Below are 18,800 nucleotides of genomic sequence, written 5' to 3' on the forward strand. Positions count from 1 at the left end.
GGAAGACCCAAGTTCGAATCCCCTTTCAACCATGAAACTCACTGTGTGACTCTGGGCCAGTCATGTCTCTCTCAGCCTAACCTACCTCACAGGGTTGTTGTGAGGATGAAAATAAGCATGTACACTGCTCTGAGCTCCTCTGAGAGGAAGAGCAAGATACAGAACTGTAAAAATAATAAACATCCATTCCTGGCACAGCATCTCTCCTGTGGCTGTTGCTGGTGTCTATTTTATCTTTCTTCCCCCCACTTCTTTGTTCATATTGTGAGCCCTTTGGGGATAGGGGGGCATTTCATTTATTTATTTATTCCTGTGTAAACTGCTTTGGAAACTTTCACAGAAAAGCGGTATATAAATATTTATTGTTTATATTGTATCTTAAGGGTGGGCGAGGGGGAGAAGGCACACTAGAAGCGAGGCGAGAGCTCAGCGCGCATGCGCAATTGGCGTGCCTGCAAAGCGGTGATCGCTGGGCGGCTTAGACACGCAGACGCGGGATTGTGACGTCATAAATACGCGCCCGGCGCGTCCTGTTTCCGGTTCCGGGGTCGCGACTCAACTCCTAGCGGACTCAAGCGGAGACGGAGATGGCGGCGCTCGGCAGGCTTTCCCGGCGCTTCGTAGCCGAGGCTCCCCGGAGCGGGCTGAAACGGCTGTTGTCGGCGGCGGCGGCGGGGCACGAGGGGGCCGGATCCGGTAAGCGGGGCGGGGCTTGGCTGGGGACCGGGTGACCTTGTGGGAAAGAAGAGGGCGGAGACTGAGTGGCTTCTTCCGGCGAAGTGGAGCCTCCACGGGCAGGGGCAGCCTACCTCGTAGCGGGAGGGGACAGTATGTAGAAGTAATGTAGGAGGTGGGTGCAATTGGAGTTCTACATGTCCAATGTCCTTGGAGACACGGAAAAGCAGAAGCCCTCAAGTCTTGCTTCTTGGCGAGTATCGGGAAGCTTCTCCCTCCCCCCCCGCCCCCAGGGAAAAAGTGTGTTGGGATTTGTTGGGGGGGGCGGGGGGCGGGCCCGCGTGCAAAGAGGCGACGTTCGCAACCTCTCTGGGAAACTTGGCTTCCTCTCCCGCCGCCCTTTTGGCTTTGGCTCCTGGCCTTATCCAAGTCCGCTGTGGAGAGATCGGAGCCCGAAGGATAATGGCTGGTGGCTCTTCAAGCCTGGCTTGCTGGAGGCGTCTGGCTCGTCGCGGCTGATGGGAAGTCAGTTTAGGATAAAAAAAGAGAGAGTTCTTCCAGCAGAGTTCCCTCTAACAGGGCTTCCCAGATGTTGCTAACTACAATGCCCAGAATGCCAAAGCCATTGCAGCTAGGGATTCTGGGAGTTGTCCTCAACAACATCTGGGGATCCCTGTTGAGAGGGGACTCTGTCTTCCAGTTGTGTGTAATTGGCTTGTGGGAGTCCTCACAAGATGAAGAAAGCACTGTTGGTGGCTGTTAGCCAGGATAGACTGCTTCTAAGCATAGAGGTTCCATATCTGAATACCTGAGGTTGGGGACAGAGTGGTGATGGGCTGTGCTCTTATTGGAAACCATGCAGAACTAGATAGACCTCTGGCCCGATGCAGCATGGCTCAGGGTTTCCTAACCTTGGGCCCCCAGATGTTGGACTATAACTCCCATCATCCCCAGCCACAATGGACATGGCTGGGGATGATGGGAGTTGTAGTCCATCAACATCTGGGGGCCCAAGGTTAAGAAACCCTGGCATGGCTCTTGTATAGAAAGGGCCTTTACTAGATAACCCTCGAGTAGGATGGGCCTTCTCTGTTGCTGCCCCAAGACTCTGGAATGCACTCCTCATCAGTGATGGGGAAGCACCCATCTCAACAACTTTTTAAAAGTCCTTAAAGACTTACACTTTCACCCAAGCGTTTTAATTTAATTGTGGTTTTAAATTGTGATAAGTTTTCTACTTTTGTGTCTTAACTTGTTTTATGTTGTTGTAAGCCGCCCAGAGACGGAAGTTTGGGATGGCATACAAATTTGATAGATAAAGTCCTAACACTCGTGGCTCTGACCATACCAAATCCAGGTTCTTCTCTGTGTTCAAACTGTCCCCTTTCCTGACTGCTTCATGCCTGGATGTTCCTTTGTATTTTAGGTTACCTCTTATCCTCATAATACTCAGTGAAATGTTGTGTTTTCAAAGCAACTTGCATACTTTGCCTTGGCAATCTTTTAAGAGCCCTAACAGACAGAAAAGCAACACCACACCAACAAAACAGGAAAGGCCCGAAGTGCTAGTCCACTTTAGAAAGGGAAAATGTGACTTGTATTGCATAATGTTGAGTCCAAAGCAAAGAAATTTCACTCTGTTCAGAAGCTGACCCTCTTCAGCCTGGGTGGGTTTTATACAGCTTCATTGAAATAAGCTATTATATTACTTTCTTCACAGCACTGGAGCTGCACTTCTAAGTTCTGCAGTATTATCCTCAAATTTCAAATGGCAGGGCACAGCTAAAGCTGTGAAAACAGTGCCTTGTCTGAGACTACATAATGAGGAATGTGACTTTTTATTTTTTTGCAAGAGGCTTCCTGGTTCATTGCCTCTGAGGTACACTAATTCCCTTAAAAGGCGCACATTTGCAAAGTGTTTGGATAAGCAAGGACACACAGTACAAGCTCCAGAGCAGGGCTGCCTGCTTGCGAGGGCTCCCGTAAGCAGAATCTTCAATGGCACCTGCAAGTTCAAAACGGCTTTCTAGCTCAGCACCATATTGCAGTCACCAGACCAAGGATGCATACCTGAAAGGCAGATGAAAAGGTTGAACTATTTGACATCAATTTTAAGAGCATAATTTAAGCCAAGGTGTGTCTGCTGCACTATGGGCTGTGGCTCTTCGAAGGCATTTTCTCCATGTGTGTCTAACTACTGGCAGGTTATGCAGTATTTATTATTATTATTATATTTATATCCCGCTCTTCCTCCAAGGAGCCCAGAGCGGTGTACTACATACTTGAGTTTCTCTTTCACAACAACCCTGTGAAGTAGGCTAGGCGGAGAGAGAAGTGACTGGCCCAGAGTCACCCAGCTAGTTTCATGGCTGAATGGGGATTTGAACTCAGGTCTCCCCGGTCCTAGTCCAGCACTCTAACCACTACACCACACTGGCTCACATTAATTAATCCATTAATGTGGACTCTGATGATATTCAGGGTCGGTGCAGTGGTTGTCATTCCTGTGCACACCAACCTGGAGATCCGGCTTGACTTGTGTGAACGCTTCTTCCTCCGTTAGGCCGTACATGGAAGATCCTGTCTTTTGTGGTTGCTCTCCCTGGCGTGGCTGTCTGCATGTTGAACTGCTACCTGAAGGCTCAGCATGAACACGAGAGGCCAGAATTCATTCCATATGCACATCTCCGCATCCGCTCCAAGGTATTGTGCCTGAGTTGCCCCTAAGCAAGTCCAGACTGAAGTCCAGCAGTCCATTTAAACTAACCAGATAGCACATGCTAATGCTTTGAAAATAATGGAAGAACTGCTGGTCAAATGACCGAATAAATATTATATATGTATGTAAAATAATGGAAGGATGAGGGGTCTGTGTAAAGAGCTTCTGCTGTGAACCACCCAAGTGCTTTTCAGAAAGTTTTAGTCTTCTAAAAGCACCAATACCCATAAAATGTATACTCTGATGTAACCTCCTGTCCTCTTTAAATTTAAGAATTTAAAAGAGCAGCTACCAATTTTCTGTAATTCTAGGATCCCAAAACCCTTGGGTTTAAGAGCAGGCGTCCACAAATAGAGGCTTGGCTTGCCAGCGAAATAGCAGTCTGTCCCCCACTTCAAACACCCGGCTCTACTGAGATGGAGGGGAGAGCACTGAAGCAGGAACAAAAATGGACTAAGGGAGGCCTAAAAATGCTGCTGCCAGTTCCCAATCATTAGTCAGCAGGACTGCAAGGCACAGCAGGATTGCACAAAGCTTCAGCAATCTAACTGAGGGGCTCATAGGGGAAATATCAGAAGTTTAAAATCAGCAAACATACATACATCCTGCTTGCAGACTGCTTTTCAATCCTGGCCACCAGAATTAACATCCTTGGCTGGCATGGCGGCCATCTTTGGGGACTACTGTCCCAGCAGCTTTTGCAACTTTTGTGCCTTTTGGTGCAAGTTAAGGCTCCCACTGCCAGGTAAACAGTACACACATAGTACAAGCCGGTGGCTTCCCTTCGTCCGATCAGCCCCGCTCCTCTTCCTCTGCATCCACATCATGACAGAAGCCCTCGCATCCCGGAAGGCAAAGGTGTCAACGCCTCGTGGTGGACCAGATGCATTTGGTTGCAAGGAAGGGGCCATGTTAGACCTCCTTTCATGCCCAAGGGTCTCAGTCCGGGGGTGGGTGGGTGTGTCCTTGCCCTCTTTGCTGGATCTGAAGGCTTCTATCGCACACCTCTGCTCCAGTGCAAAGGAGGGCAGTTTTAACCCCTCCCATGCTGTAGTGCAGTGGATTGCTGTTGGGTCTGAATACACAGCAAGTGGCACACCCAGCCCTAAACCTCAGCTAAAATGGGGTATTGAGAAAAATGGGAACATTTTAGCTAACTTAATACACAATGGATTTTTGCCCAACCGATGAAAGGTATACCCCTCTAAAATTTTGGGAATGACTTCAAGAACAATTATTGATGGGCAAAAAAAGGTTGAGAACGAGACCTTTGGTCCTCCAGCCAAAACTTTCGAATTGTAATTCAGCTATCCATCTGATTTCCCTAAAATGTGGTCGGCTTGCTTCCCTGGCTACGGAAGCAGGTCATTTCCTAGGAGCAATTGTACTGAAAGAATAGAATTCTTGTATTATGATAAAATGCTGAAAGTTGGTCACTGAACTACAGAGCGGCTCCTATTTCTCTCCAGGACGGGTTAGAGATGGATCACCAACTATGTGCTAGCAATGTTGATGCTGGCTCCTTATGTAGGGCAGACCTGTAGCCAGTTGCCCTTGGCTCTGAATTTGGAGAGAGACCAGCAAGTCTCTGTGGCTGAAATGTTAAACTTCCTTGTGCATCCAAGGCGAGGAGAACTGGTCTTGTGGTAGCAAGCATGACTTGTCCCCTTAGCTAAGCAAGGTCCACCCTGGTTGCATATGAATGGGAGACTAGAAGTGAGAGCTCTGGAAGAGATTCCCCTCAGCGGGTGGAGCTGCTCTGGGAAGAGCATCTAGTTTCCAAGTTCCCTCCCTGGCAGCTTCTCCAAGATAGGGCTGAGAGAGATTCCTGCCTGCAACCTTGGAGAAGCCCCTGCCAGTTGTGCAGACAATACTGAGCTAGATGGACCAATGGTCTGACTCAGTATATGGCAGCTTCCTATGTTCCTGCTCTGTAGCAATTGCCCTTGCGCTGGAAAATGAGCCTTCTGTGCCCCACCTCCAGTTATGACCCTCTGGAAGCTTAATTCTTGGAAGAATCTCTTCAAATTGCCCCGCTCTCTTCAGTTTTATCAGCTGTAATAAAGAACTAACATTCCTGAGCAGCAGCAGGCTAAAAGTGCCACCTCTTCTCTTTACAGCCCTTCCCTTGGGGTGATGGGAACCATACCCTTTTCCACAATCCACATGTTAACGCTCTCCCAACTGGCTATGAAGATGACCACTGAGCCTGTGGACCCACAGCAGTGTTGTGGACCAGTGAGGTAGTTGGACCAGAACAGAGGCTGGGACCCACCATCTAAACATCCTACATTCCTTGTACTGTCAAATTATGAATGGCGTTTTGACCTCTAGCAGACTGTTCGGCAGAGGTCACCTAAATAAAACTCTCAACCAGACTTTTTGGTGAGTTTCTTAGAACTGCCCGACATAGTGTTCTTAGTACTGTCTCTGGGGAAGCCACATGCTGAAGCCTGCATGAGTGTGGTGAGGGAAGTAAAAACCGGAATATGAACCAGAATGTTGTTCCCTCAGTGTATTTTACCTTTGATCAGAGCTTGTTCTAGACTGAGGAACAGTCCACACTGGCGTGGCAGGGAACAAGGAGAGAGAACCACTAGTGACTGTGATAAAGCCAAGTAGCTGCTTCATGACTTTTCAACTGTTTATGACTTATCCAATACCCCATTTTTCATATCTAAAAACAACCACCACATGCCTCAGCTGGTTATGTACACTTCTTTGGATGCAACACATTCCTACCTCTCAAACTAGTGTAAGTGGGGTACTACCTGGCTACTTCTATAACTTTTAAAAAAGTGAAACAAGCCTGGAGTCTAATTATAGTAGGGATGTGCAAAAAATTTTGGGCACAGAACGATCTGTGCCCGAAACGAGCAATTTCGGGTGATTCGGGGCCAAACCGAATCACCCCCTATGTCCCCCGATATTTTTCGGGCCCGAGCCGAATCACCTGAATTTCGGGCCCAAAAGATTCGGGTGATTCGGTTCATGGTTGATTTTGGGGAATTTTTTGAAGTTTTAGTGACTTTGGGGCAGTTCGGGGGCATAGCATGGGATCTGGGCAAAAGGAGTGGGGTGGGGTGGTAGTGCCTAATGGGTGGAGGCTACCACCCCAATTTCAGGGGGATTGGGCATAGGGCTGATTTTTTGGGAATATTTGAAGTTTTGGTGTCTTTGGGGCAGAAAGTGGATCTGCCCCCAAGGAGTGGGGTGGGCTGGTAGATAGTGCCTAATGGGTGGAGGCTACCACCCGTCCCCAATTTCAGAGTGATTGGGCAGAGGGGTGAATTTCTGCGGTTTGTCTTCATAAGGTGAAGTGTGCTAAATTGATTAATTCCCCATATTCATAGTAATTGAGAGTGTGAAAAAGTGAAAGTGGGGTCATGAGAGATTTTTTCAACTAAACAACTCTCATGACCCCACTTTCACTTTTTCACACTCTCAATTACTATGAATATGGGGAATTAATCAATTTAGCACACTTCACCTTATGAAGACAAACCTCAGAAATTCACCCCTCTGCCCAATCACTCTGAAATTGGGGACGGGTGGTAGCCTCCACCCATTAGGCACTATCTACCAGCCCACCCCACTCCTTGGGGGCAGATCCACTTTCTGCCCCCAATCTGCCCCAAAGACACCAAAACTTCAAATATTCCCAAAAAATCAGCCCTATGCACAATCCCCCTGAAATTGGGCTGGTAGCCTCCACCCATTAGGCACTACCACCCCACACCACTCTTTTGGGGCAGATCCACTTTCTGCCCCCAAACTGCCCCAAAGTCACTAAAACTTCAAAAATTCTCAAAGAGTCAGCCCTTTGTCCAATCCCCCTGAAATTGGGGTGGTAGCCTGCACCCATTAGGCACTACCACCCCACACCACTCCTTTTGCCCAGATCCCATGCTATGCCCCCGAACTGCCCCAAAGTCACTAAAACTTCAAAAATTCCCCAAAAATAAGCCCTTTGCCCAATTCCCCTGTAATTGGGGTGGTAGACTCCACCCATTGAGCACTACCACCCCACCCCAAAATTTTGCCCCTGGGCCCCTTCCCCCCGAATCGATTCGGATTAAATCCAAATCCGAACCGAATCAAGGGTGATTCAGGTGGCCCATATTCGGGCACAAAACAGAACAGGGGTGATTCGGTTTCCGAACCGAATCACCAAATACCCGAATTGCACACCCCTAAATCATAGTATGAGTACCTATAGGAAGATGCTGAAAGGCATCATCTCAGACAGCGCAGGAGGCAGCAATGGTCAACCCCTTTGGTATTCTACCAAAGACAACCACAGGGCTCTGTGGGCGCCAGGAGTTGATACTGACTCGAAGGCACACTTTATTTTACCACTAATGGATATTGCCAAGGTATAGGCTACCATGCCAGTTCCCTAAAGAATTGAAAGCCAGAACAAAAAAAAGTAAAAGGGAGCAGTATAAGGTACTAAAGCACCTCCTTGAATAGCAGTAGCCCAAGGGTGAGCTGTTACCATTTGGACCTCCCTATAAGGAAGAGGGTAGGATGCTTAAAGGTGTGACACTCTACATTTTATAGGGTGCTTCATGTGCTTGTTACTTCAACAGCAACTTACTTGTATTCCAAAGCCATGCCAGAAAAAACTAAAGCTCACTGCAGGCTACTGTAGCTCTACATTTTATTCTAGTTTCCCATTATTGCTCATAACAGAACACAGCCATAAGGCACTTTCTTTTGCGAGAATACTTCTATAGCTGCATTGAGATTATGGTGAACTATCTTTGCTCTCTCCCCATAATGGGCTAGCACCCGCAGAAGCAAAATGAATATGAACAACATTTCACACCTACAGAAAATTACTGTAACTTTACCCATGAGGCTGAGCAGGAGCCTTTGACCATTTTTTCAGCAGTTTCATTTTGTTCATAAAGAAAGCAGTAAGCCTGCAATCTAATATCAACATTTTCCAAAGCACAAAGAACACCTAAAATTCTGGATGTCGGTGCCTTCCAGAGAGCTCCAAGAAGACACATACACAGATGGTTTCCCCCAAATCCCAGCTGTTTATGGGGAAGCCATCACTCGTGCTGCTGTTTTTCAGAATCTAAAGCTCATGAACAATTGCCTCAAAGGAAACAATCACAGGCTTCATACTAGAAGGCCAATTTCTGCTGCGAAAGACAAGCTTACAATAGTTTAGGGCAGGTATCCCAAGATACCACAAATCATGAAAACTTAAAAGGCAAGAAAGCATCCCCAGTGCTGGACTTTGCTTTAATTCTACAAGGTGCCTCAGAATTCACATTAGCAAAGCAAGATTTTAAGGACTTGCTTATACTATTGCCTGCTTTTTTTCAGCTCTCGATCTTTGCAGACTGAGGTAGAAAGGCATCACAGCAGCTTCCTCTTAAGGAGAGAGGAAGTAAAACCATGTGATTCTCTCCTGCACCTTTCATAGGCCAGGCACAAGTAGAGGCAAGTAGGAAGTCTAGATCTTGCTTCCCTTTGCAGGAAGGAAGCCCTGTGTGCCTGAAACCTTTCTAATAGCTGGTTGGAGAGTTTTTACACTTGCACATACATATACTATCTTCCTCAGATCCATGACACCATTTTGCCAAACTAATCCTCCTTGGGTGCTGCCTCCCCTATCCATCTCTACAGCCTTTAAAAAGACACTTTTTGCCACCCAGTGGCACTGAGGGTTTGGCGGGGGCAGGGAGGAAGACAGCTGCAAAAGCCCATTAATCTCAATCAATACTTCTATCCCACCCCATATGTTAACTTTTACAGTTGTTAAACATACATAAAGACAAACAACCAGTTGGTTATCAGCCAGCCATCAGCTTCTCCCCAATTCCATCATTAGAAATACAAGATTACAGAATTAGTTGTAATCTGACATTGCAGATTACCCCTTCTGTGTGTGCGCACATGCCTTTAAAATGGAACGGCAGCTTCCAGGCTGTTGAGACAGAAGTTGCTCTAGAGCCTCATGTTGATGAACTCCGACTTCCAGCATCCCCAGCCACAATTTATTGTGGCTGGGGGTGCTGGGAGTTGTAGTCCATCACCATCAGGCAGACCCCACGTTAAGAACCGCTGCATTAGAGGAAAGTCCTTCGGTGTGTCTCAGCCACACATGTAGCTATTCAGAGTCCTTTTTTCAGAAGTTGTTGTTTTTTAAAGAAGCGTTTCCTAAGAGAGTCTTTCTGGTTCCATGATGGTCAGGAAGAGTCTTCTGATTTTCCTTTGCTGGGGCCCATGAACTCCAGCCCTTCGATAGGTATGTCTTTCTCTTTGATTGCTTTCTAGGAGGAAAAGGAGCAAGCCCATTTTAATTATTCTGATGTTGCTTGTGGAACACTACTACTGCAAATATGTATATACTGCTTTTCAACCAAAGTTCTCAATGAGGTTTACACAGATAAATAAGATGATTCCAGGGTACACAATCTAAGAAGAAACAAGGGAGACACCAGCAACAACCATGGGAGGGATGGTGTGCTCAGCTGCTCTCTCCCTGCCAAATATAAGAGAATCATCTTGGCTCCAAGTACCACGACAACAACTCCTGATTAAACTTGGGAGAGAGATTTCCACTCTGTACCAGGAGAGCCACCTAATGGCACAGCGGGGAAATGACTTGACTAGCAAGCCAGAGGTTGCCGGTTCGAATCCCCACTGGTATGTTTCCCAGACTATGGGAAACACCTGTATCGGGCAGCAGCAATATAGGAAGATGCTGAAAGGCATCATCTCATACTGCACAGGAGGAGGCAATGGTCAGCCCCTCCTGTATTCTACCAAAGACAACCACAGGGCTCCGCGGTTGTCTTAAATTGCGGCTTGGGATGCTGGGAGCTGTAGTTCAGCAACATCTGGAGGGCTGCAAGTTGGAGAAACACTGCTCCGCATACCCTCCCTTCAGCCTGACAGGTTTCAGAAAATTAGCACTGAGCACTGCCACTAAAACCAATGGGACAAATAAAGAAAGGGGCGTCTTTCTCAGCCCTGCAGCGAGATGGCAGGGAGGGACTGTCTGGCCCTGGGACATTCTGCAGGTCGAGCAGATGCTCCCCCAGTGAGGCACCGCCGCACCTCTCAAGCAGGTCCGGCTGGAAAACTAAGGAGCCCAGCAGGATCTCTCAGTGAGAAGCCTCCCGACAGAACAGGGACTGGAGCCCACTTCTTGACCCCAGGCCAAGTCCAACCCTTGATCCGAAGCTCGGCCACACCAGCTGCAGCCCCTGCAGAGGCACCGACCAGAGCGACCCTGGCTCCCCTTTAGCCGCGTGCCCTGGGCCCGGCCTGGAAGAGAAGGCTCCTCCGGCGGCCCAGCCACAGAGCGAGCGGGACTCCCCGGCCTCCGCCCGCCCCGCCACTCTGCACGCGCCCAGAGGCGCCCTCACCTGGACGCAGAGCTGGTAGCGCTTGAAGAGCTGGACACAAGGGTCGCCGCCGCCGGCCTCCCCCTTCAGGAACTTCTCGGCGAACCAGCGGTTGAAGCACTGGTCGTACTCCCGCTTCAGCTCCGTGCAGGCCTCGCCGACGCTGTTCATGGCGGCCGCGACGACGTCCGCGTAGCACCCCCCGGAAGCAGGAAGAACGGAAGCGCGCCGCGGATGACGCACTTCCGGAGCTGGACGCTGCCTCGGGCGCAGCAGCAGCAGGGATGTGGGCGCCGCGAGTCTGCCGCTTGCTCAGGGCCGGTCTCTGCTCGCGGAGCGGCTTCCCGGCGGTGGCAGCAGCAGCAGCAGCAGCAGAGGGAGTCCGCCGGGTGAGCGTGCGTGTGTGGGGTGCCCTAGCAAGGCTTCGACCCAACAGGGTCCATCTGCGTTTGTGCAAAGCGCATGCCACCCTCGGGCACCATCCGGCCTTTCAGGTGGCGATGGGAGGGAGGGGCAGCGACTACACGGCGCCGCCAAAAGCTCCCTGTCACCCAGGGTGTTCCCTCTAACCGGGATTACCCCAGAGGTTCACTACAACTCCCAGCATCCCCAGCTGCAATGGCCTTTGGCTGGGGATGCTGGGAGTTGTAGTCAGCAATCTGTGGGAACTCCTGTTAAGAGGGAATCGCGGTCAGGCAAAACGGAGGGGGTGGGAGAGGCTCCTTTGTGCTGCCCAAACTTGTCGGCTCCCCCCCCCGCCCCGCACCCTCCTCCTCGTTCTTGTTTTAACATCCAGTCTGAAGAAGAGTTCTGGAGAACTCGAAAGCTTGCTCGCGACACTTTAGCCTCCTAGAGGCATTCAGCTCCTTTGGAATTTTATCTAAGGGGCGGATACGGTTTTTGCATACATAAACTCTCAGTAATTCTTATGACATTCCTATAAGGTAGCCTAGTATTTTTCTTCCCACATTGCCATTAGTGGCTTAGAGAGCGAGCGCCCCTCCTCAGTCCTCACTTAAAACCAGCTCAACTACAGTCCTAACCACACTTAATAGAGATAAAGCCCCATTGAACTCAGGAGGCTGTACTTCTGAGCAAACCTGCTTAGGATCACACTGCAAGCCTTCTACTGTGTCAGACCATTGGTCTATCTAGCTCAGGATTGTCTTCACAGACTGGCAGCAGCCAAGGTTGCAGCCAAAAGAGAGCCTGACTAAAATGAGGGCGTTCTGCTTCACAGCTCATGTTCCTAGCCACCACTATCAAACCTGAGGGCTGTCAAATTAGAAGACAAGGAGGCCATTCACACAATCAAAAACTGTGTTCAGCCTGGGTTTGGGCACTGTGCCAGCTCTCAATTTTCAGTTGTGTGGAAGCAAAGTAGGAGGAAAACCTGGGTAGCAGTGATTGTGTGGAAGCAAGGGAGGAGGAAAAGGTTTCCCTCCTCCCTTGCTTCCACACAACCGAAAATTGGGAGCACACGCAGCTCCCAAACCCAGGCTGAACAGTTTCTGATTGTGTGATTGGCCTCATGAGCTCTTTATTTTAGCAGCAAAGCACTGGGTTCAACCTCCATGCCTGGAAACTACACTCTGTCTCCATACATTAGAGTTAGGAGCCTGCCCTAGTATTTCTACAAACTAGATACTGCCCATGGCTATATCAGATATCTGCCTCGAGTCTAAGGAATTCAGGCGGTCAATAAATTCGCTAAAGAAATAAATAAATCTGCCTTAGCAGGAAAGGATAGTTATTCTTCGTCATTAAGCACTTTAGCTGTGTATTTGCTGGTGAAAGGAAGGAAGCAAATAAGCAAACCCTCAAGAAACTATGGTGCAAGTTTGCACCCAGAGACACCAGTTTGGTGTTCATGTTGTTGGGTGTGTGTCTGTGTTTAAACTTTTTTAGTTTCAGGCACCTTCAGAAGCAGTGTTCCCTCCAACTCCCATCACCCCCAGCCAAAGGCCATTGCAGCTGGGGATGCTGGGAGTTGTAGTCAACAACATCTGGAAATCCCTGTGAGATGGAACACTGTTCAGAAGTCACCCACCGCTCTGGGCTCCTTGGAGGAAGAGCGGGATATAAAATGTAAAAAAATAAAAATAAAATCCTGTCACTTTCTGCAAATCTGGTTGCAGGACCTAAATATGTAACTTTTTTCTTCTCTCAGAATAAAAGAGTAACACTGGAATTGCTAGATCATCTGGAGCGTCTGGCACTTGTTGATTTCCGCAACTGGGAGGGTGTGGAGCGTTTGGAGAAAGCGATTGAATTTGCAGAGCAACTTCATACGGTTAATACAGAAGGGGTGGAGCCAATGGACACAGTACTGGAGGACAGGTACAGACACACATTCACTCTTAAGGCTATCTCGCATTCTCTGCATAATATGCTTGCTCTTACACAGGCCTTATGTTCAATACCTTCCTTGTTCTGCCAAGTGTCTCTGTGTGTGTGGGGGGGGGGAATCAATCTTGTTTTCAGTCAAGATGCGAACACTGTAGAGGGTTCCTCTAGGCTACTGCAGTACTTCTCTTGATGTTTTACATTGCAGCTGCATAGTATTGGCCTCTGCTGATTGGATGGGGCTCTGGGAAACTTAAAATTCAACTGTGGTTGCAAGATCTTAGATAGGAAGCTGCCATCTACTGAGTCAGACCATTGGTCTATCTAGTTCAGAACTGTCTTCAGACTGGTAGCAGCTTCTCCAAGGTTGCAGGCAGGAGTCTCTCTCAGCCCTATCTTGGAGATGCTGCCAGGGAGGGAACTTGAGACCTAGATGCTCTTTTCAGAGCGGCTCCAACCCCTGAGGGGAACATCTTACAGTGTTCACACGTTTCCCATTCATATGCAGCTAGGGCGGCCCTTGCTCAGCTAAGGGGACAAGTCATGCTTGCTACCACCAGACCAGCTCAGCTCATCATTTAACTGACAGGAAAATTATGTTCTAACTGTTTATGCTACTGATACTGTTCTTTATCCCCTTTCTTATTGGAAAATAGGTCTTGCTGCACCTTGGCCCAGCTATCATGATCCTAAGTTATGTTTACACAGATGTCAGTTCAGTTGAGTTCAATTATGCACTTGTGCGTCAAAAATCCCTCTGGCCAGAGACTATGTTTTGTACAACACTCTGAATGCTCTTTAAAATATTTAGTGCTATAATGGGCTAGAACAGGGTTTCTTAACCTTGGGCCCCCAGATGTTGTTGAACGACAACTCCCATCATCCCCAGACATGGCCTTTGTGACCGAGGGTGATGGGAGTTGTAGTCCAACATCTTGGGGGCCAAGGTTAAGAAACCCTGGCCTAGAAACATCAGGAGGATTCACAACACAAGATATAGCAATGGCTGCTAGCTTGTAGGAATGGGACAGGTTCAGGGAGGAGAGTTCTGTCCAAACGCCCCGTGGAACTTCTGTGTTCCCTTTGGAGCAGAACTCTGATGCTGACTGGGACAATCAGGGAAAAGCCATCTTCATGATCCAAGCTTCCAGAATGCAGAGCTTCCAGAATGTTTAGTTTATAGCTTTAAAGCAAGCTTTCATCACATGGACACCAAGGCGGCTTTCAGTATTTAAAACATACATTAGCAACAAGCGAAAAATAGCAAATACAGCAACAGGTGGCAAGCTCAAACAGAAGCAAAGGTAAACACACTTCGGCAGTGGTAACCGAACAAGGCACTCGGGGTTTTCTCATGGCCCAAAAGCACAGATAAAGAGAGTGGCCTTTGTCTGCCTATGAAAGACTGTCAGGGAATGCTTTTCCACAGGAGGTTCCACAACCTGGGTAGAGCAACGGAAAAGGTTCTGTCCTGTGGGCCCAACCGCTGGGCTTCAGCTGCTGTCGGCGCCCGGAGCAGAGTCTGACTTGTAATACTCTTGTAAGCTGCCTTGTGAGGCTCAGGCCTGGAAGGCAAGGTATCAGACACTTTCCATTCTGGTTGAACAAGCAGAATGCTGGACTGGATGGACCCTTGGAAAGAGCAAGAGCAACTCTTACATTTGAGACAGCATGTGTTTGTATTCTTCCATGAAGTCAGTGGTCTTTCCCGAAACATTCACTCACACCTTGTACCAGACAAATCCAACAAAGGAAGCATGTATAGTAGGTAGCGCAGATTAGGAGGGAAAGCTTTGTTCATTGCCATGATTCACATCTTGGTGGTTGCCTCTGAAGGGAGGGCGGGGGGGAGGGAAGGTGGAGTATCTGTTATTGCTGTCAAATGTGCATCAGGATGACTGCAGCAATTACAGATTGGAGTCCTCCTGGCCCAAGGCTTAGAAGCACGGTGGTGGATTTCTTTTGAGTCTGTATTTCCCATACCACATCTCAAGTTGGGTAATCATTGATGCTCTTTAGGTGTCTCTATCTCAGGGAAGATGAGGTCACAGAAGGAAACTGTGCAGAGGAGCTGATGAAGAGAGCTAAGCAGACGGTTGAAGAGTATTTTGTCGCTCCACCAGGTAACCTTGTACACTCCGTTGAGACTCTGATGCTTCTAAACATTTTTCAAGTATTGGAATATAACTTGAGTTTGGTAAGGCAGAGACAGTTTTGCAGTGGTTACTTCCCAACTTCCCTCATTTCAAGACAACCCATACAGTTCAGGTGATGTCCTCTTACAGGAGGCAGCCAGGGCAGGTTTGTCTGAACTCCGTGCTTAAATGCTTCAAGAAACCTTGGCTTGTGCAGTCTAAGTTATGCACATCATAAATCTGCATCTCTGCTATCCTGTAAAATGTCCATTTTTGCTGTTTTTAGACTGAGAAAGGTTATGCAGGGCAGTAAAGTTATGCCTCTGGGCCACTGGTAAACCTGTCCATAAATTATCTTCACTTTGGAGAGTTCACAAGACATTGTCGGCACGCTTCTAAGTATATTTCTGCAGTTAGAAGACAGGGTCTTAATTTTTAAAGTAAGAAAAAAAGCCGAGATTCTCAGGAAGCAAAATGCTGCCCCCAGAACCTTGATTGTCCATTTCCCCTCCGCACTCTGCCGCATAAGAACTCCGAGACAAGTTGACAAGGAAAACAGAACACTCACTTTGCCTATTAGTGATGCAGGCCTCATTGGCTTAGTTGTCCTACAGATTCAGCAGTATAACTATTTGCCAGGAAGATTGATTAGAGCTGTCAAAGCAAAGCCTGTATTTAAAAGTACTTAATCCTGGTGATGTTGTTTGCATTAGGTAACATCCCTTTACCAAAACTTGGAGAGGCCTTTCTGCAGAAGAGAGATTCCTAGACAGATGTTCCACCTGACATGCCGACTTTTTTCGTACCGGGAGTCCAGTCCATTTAGCTGCACCTGGGACAAGGTCTTCCACTATACCTTGCACCACTTCAGTTTCCTGTGAATTGGCTTTGTCCACTGCCTGTGCATATATCCTGTATGTTTACCTCCTCCGAGGGCAGCCGTCCAGCCCAACGTTAAGCATGCTTCAGCCAGCTGATTTAATTGGGCTTGGATATACTTAACTCCATGATGCATTGTTGTCAAAATAACAACCTTCACTAAAAACACTAATGTGGAAGAAGCCAAGGTCTAGGGGGAGGGAACTGGAACAGAGCTGTGCACAGGACACTTGGAGAATATTACTTGGAAAACCAGATGGAAGAATGTGACTTTCAAGTTCTGTCACACCGAGTCTCCTCAACTGTAATTCGGAGAGAGAGAAATACTGCAAGACAACATACCTGACAGCATTCACCAAAGCAGGTTGAAGAGACGTGGGAAGCAGGCTTTTGAGGAGTGGGGCACACAGCAGCAGTCCTGAGTGCCTTTGGGAGGGGAATATTTTGGCAGAAGAAGGGTGCCTCACAGACACTCAACACAGTCAATCAAGCTTTGAGGGGGCTTGGGGGGCAGCAGTGTAGATCTTCAGCATTTTTTCCCTACCTAAATCAGAAGAGATTGTGAACCACTCTTCTCCCAATGGACAATTATGCATATGTTTGATATTGGCAATGCTCCACGGATGGTTTCCAGGAGTAAATTAAAACAGAACATTTCAATAGAATACATGTGCAGTATTTTCCCCTTGTACTCAAGATTCATACAGACTCATGAGATGTCAAAGCTTTTAGGGAACAGAAAGAATTCACAGATGGGTAAACGTATGGAAAGGTGCAGTGAGCCTTTTAGGACAACCTCAGCCAGTTTTACAAGTGTGCAAAGACCGAGAAGCAGACAAGAGCAACCTAATAAAGTGAGGAAGTTATTTAGATGGTGATAAGAAAGCTAGTGTATTTGTTTCTCTGGCAGATACAGAACATCTTACTGGAATGGACATGTTCCTCTCCCAGAAGATTGTACCGATTATTTCATGGAGACAAAATATCCTCCAAAAAAGGTGGAGGACAAATTAGTACTGGTTCCAAGTGAACAATAAAAATTAGAAACTACAGTGGGACTACTGTACTTTGGGACTGTTGCTACCACGTTTGTGGGATCTTTCAATGGTCCTGAGACCATTTCAAACTGTATTCAGTGAACAGAAATTTTCTCACTGAAACTGACCTGACTGTGTGAATATAGCCTGATCCGATGCCTCAGAAGTCCCACTGACTTCAACGGAGCTTACTCCCAAGCAAGCAGGCACAGGCTTGTAGCCTTACTATGATATAAAGCATCTCATTTTGGTACACACTGAAAAACCGTTAGTGATACACTTAATTCAGAGTATGGAGCAAGGCCCTCTTCAATTGCCTTCTCTTCCCAGAACTGCAAGCTTGCTTGGATCCAGAAGTCGACCTCACACAACTGTTCTCAGGGCCAGAACCAGTCACAGTTGGCCTGCTAGGGACACTTGCAGGATGGCTACAGAAGCGAGCCCCTGAGTACCAGCAGTGTCGTCTCCCTATGCCTGGAAGAAACGGGGCTTGTCTGTGGGTTACACCCAGTACACCTCATTTTAGAAGTTGATTGCAACACAAAATCAGTGAAGCAGATTGTCACTTTATGGGTCCAGCCGAGATCGCACTTTAAAAACACTTGCTACCGTTATTAAACTAGGTATGTTCTGTAGTTGACAGAAGGTTAAGTCGGGGCTTGACAAATCCCAGGTGTCAGGGAGCCATGGAGCCTAGAAATTTAACTGTGGCGCCTACATAGGAAGCTGCCTACTACCGAGTCAGACCATTGGTCTGGTCCATCTAGCTCAGTATTGCCTACACTGACTGGCAGCGGCTCTCCAAGACTACAGGCAGGAGTCTCTCCCTGGAGATGGCAGAAACTGAACTTGGGACCTCCTGTATGCAAAACGGATGCTCTACCACTGAGTTACAGCCTAACTTAAGATATTCAGGGAGAATTTAATAAAACCTTCCTCTCATACAGCCTTGTTTCTGTTCTAACTGGAGTTGCCATGCCCCCCCCCCCGAATTTCAGGTTTCACCCGGATTTGAAGTATCTCACCCAGATTGCACTTTCGTTAAAAAATAAATTTTAAAAAGGCTAAGCTCTAGCCCTTGTAGAAGCGGAGTGATGGAGCAAAACAGGCAGCCACTATTCTGCTCAGAAATCCTTTTCAAGCCAATTTACAAAATATGTAAATTAGACACTTGGATTTGGGAAGCCAGGATCTGGCAACCATCATTCCAACGATGTTTCTTGTAAAGGAGATAAAGAGATGCCCACTTACCCTATTCCCCATATTGTTGGCAATTTTGTCAAGTGTCCATGCTTTTAAATTGGGGGGGTCTGACTCCTAGATCCATAGAAAATGTGTCAAGGCCTGGTGTTAAGTGGGTAACTTTGAGGTTCTACATATGACACTCCCTTGGAAAGTAGGCAAAAACTTTAGAATGTTTCTTTAAGCCAGTAGCAGGAAGCGATTTAAAATCCAGGCTCAGCTTGTCAACAGCAGTTTCACACCCCCTTGCTGCAAATTCACCACTGCACAAAAAGACAGCCACCCACTTGTGAGTTACAGAAACATCGAAGTATATTTCGAAACAGCACAACAGGCCGAGCCATACAATTTGCTCCGTCGCTAAATAGCACCGTCCTGTGGACAAAACCATCAA

At 47.7% G+C, this 18,800-nt stretch overlaps 3 protein-coding genes across 4 annotated transcripts; 2 read left to right on the forward strand and 1 right to left on the reverse strand.

The window, feature by feature from the left end:
• The first annotated feature begins 525 nt into the window (after nt 1–525).
• Nucleotides 526–5,772, forward strand: LOC128337778 (cytochrome c oxidase subunit 6A1, mitochondrial). Of its 2 annotated transcripts, none has more exons than XM_053279124.1 (3): nt 526–696; nt 3,239–3,378; nt 5,515–5,772. In XM_053279124.1, the coding sequence occupies exons 1-3, from the start codon at nt 588–590 to the stop codon at nt 5,599–5,601; spliced, it is 336 nt and encodes a 111-aa protein (XP_053135099.1). In that variant the 5' UTR covers nt 526–587; the 3' UTR covers nt 5,602–5,772. The 2 variants fall into 2 exon arrangements, with proteins under 2 accessions (XP_053135099.1, XP_053135100.1); XM_053279125.1 differs by lacking the exon at nt 526–696 and adding an exon at nt 786–928.
• A 2,268-nt stretch (nt 5,773–8,040) lies between these two features.
• TRIAP1 (TP53 regulated inhibitor of apoptosis 1) lies at nt 8,041–10,938 on the reverse strand. Its single transcript, XM_053280479.1, has 2 exons — nt 10,789–10,938; nt 8,041–9,687 (listed from the first exon to the last, which is right to left on the reverse strand). The coding sequence occupies exons 1-2, from the start codon at nt 10,936–10,938 to the stop codon at nt 9,604–9,606; spliced, it is 234 nt and encodes a 77-aa protein (XP_053136454.1). The 3' UTR covers nt 8,041–9,603.
• Nucleotides 10,939–10,964: 26 nt separating this feature from the next.
• GATC (glutamyl-tRNA amidotransferase subunit C) lies at nt 10,965–17,179 on the forward strand. The gene is made up of 4 exons (XM_053280477.1): nt 10,965–11,156; nt 12,938–13,107; nt 15,133–15,236; nt 15,962–17,179. Exons 1-4 carry the CDS (start codon nt 11,052–11,054, stop codon nt 16,015–16,017), a joined length of 435 nt encoding a protein of 144 aa, XP_053136452.1. The 5' UTR covers nt 10,965–11,051; the 3' UTR covers nt 16,018–17,179.
• The last annotated feature ends 1,621 nt before the right edge of the window (nt 17,180–18,800 follow it).

Source organism: Hemicordylus capensis, chromosome 15, assembly GCF_027244095.1.
Source record: "Hemicordylus capensis ecotype Gifberg chromosome 15, rHemCap1.1.pri, whole genome shotgun sequence".
Taxonomy (NCBI): Eukaryota; Metazoa; Chordata; class Lepidosauria; order Squamata; family Cordylidae; genus Hemicordylus; species Hemicordylus capensis.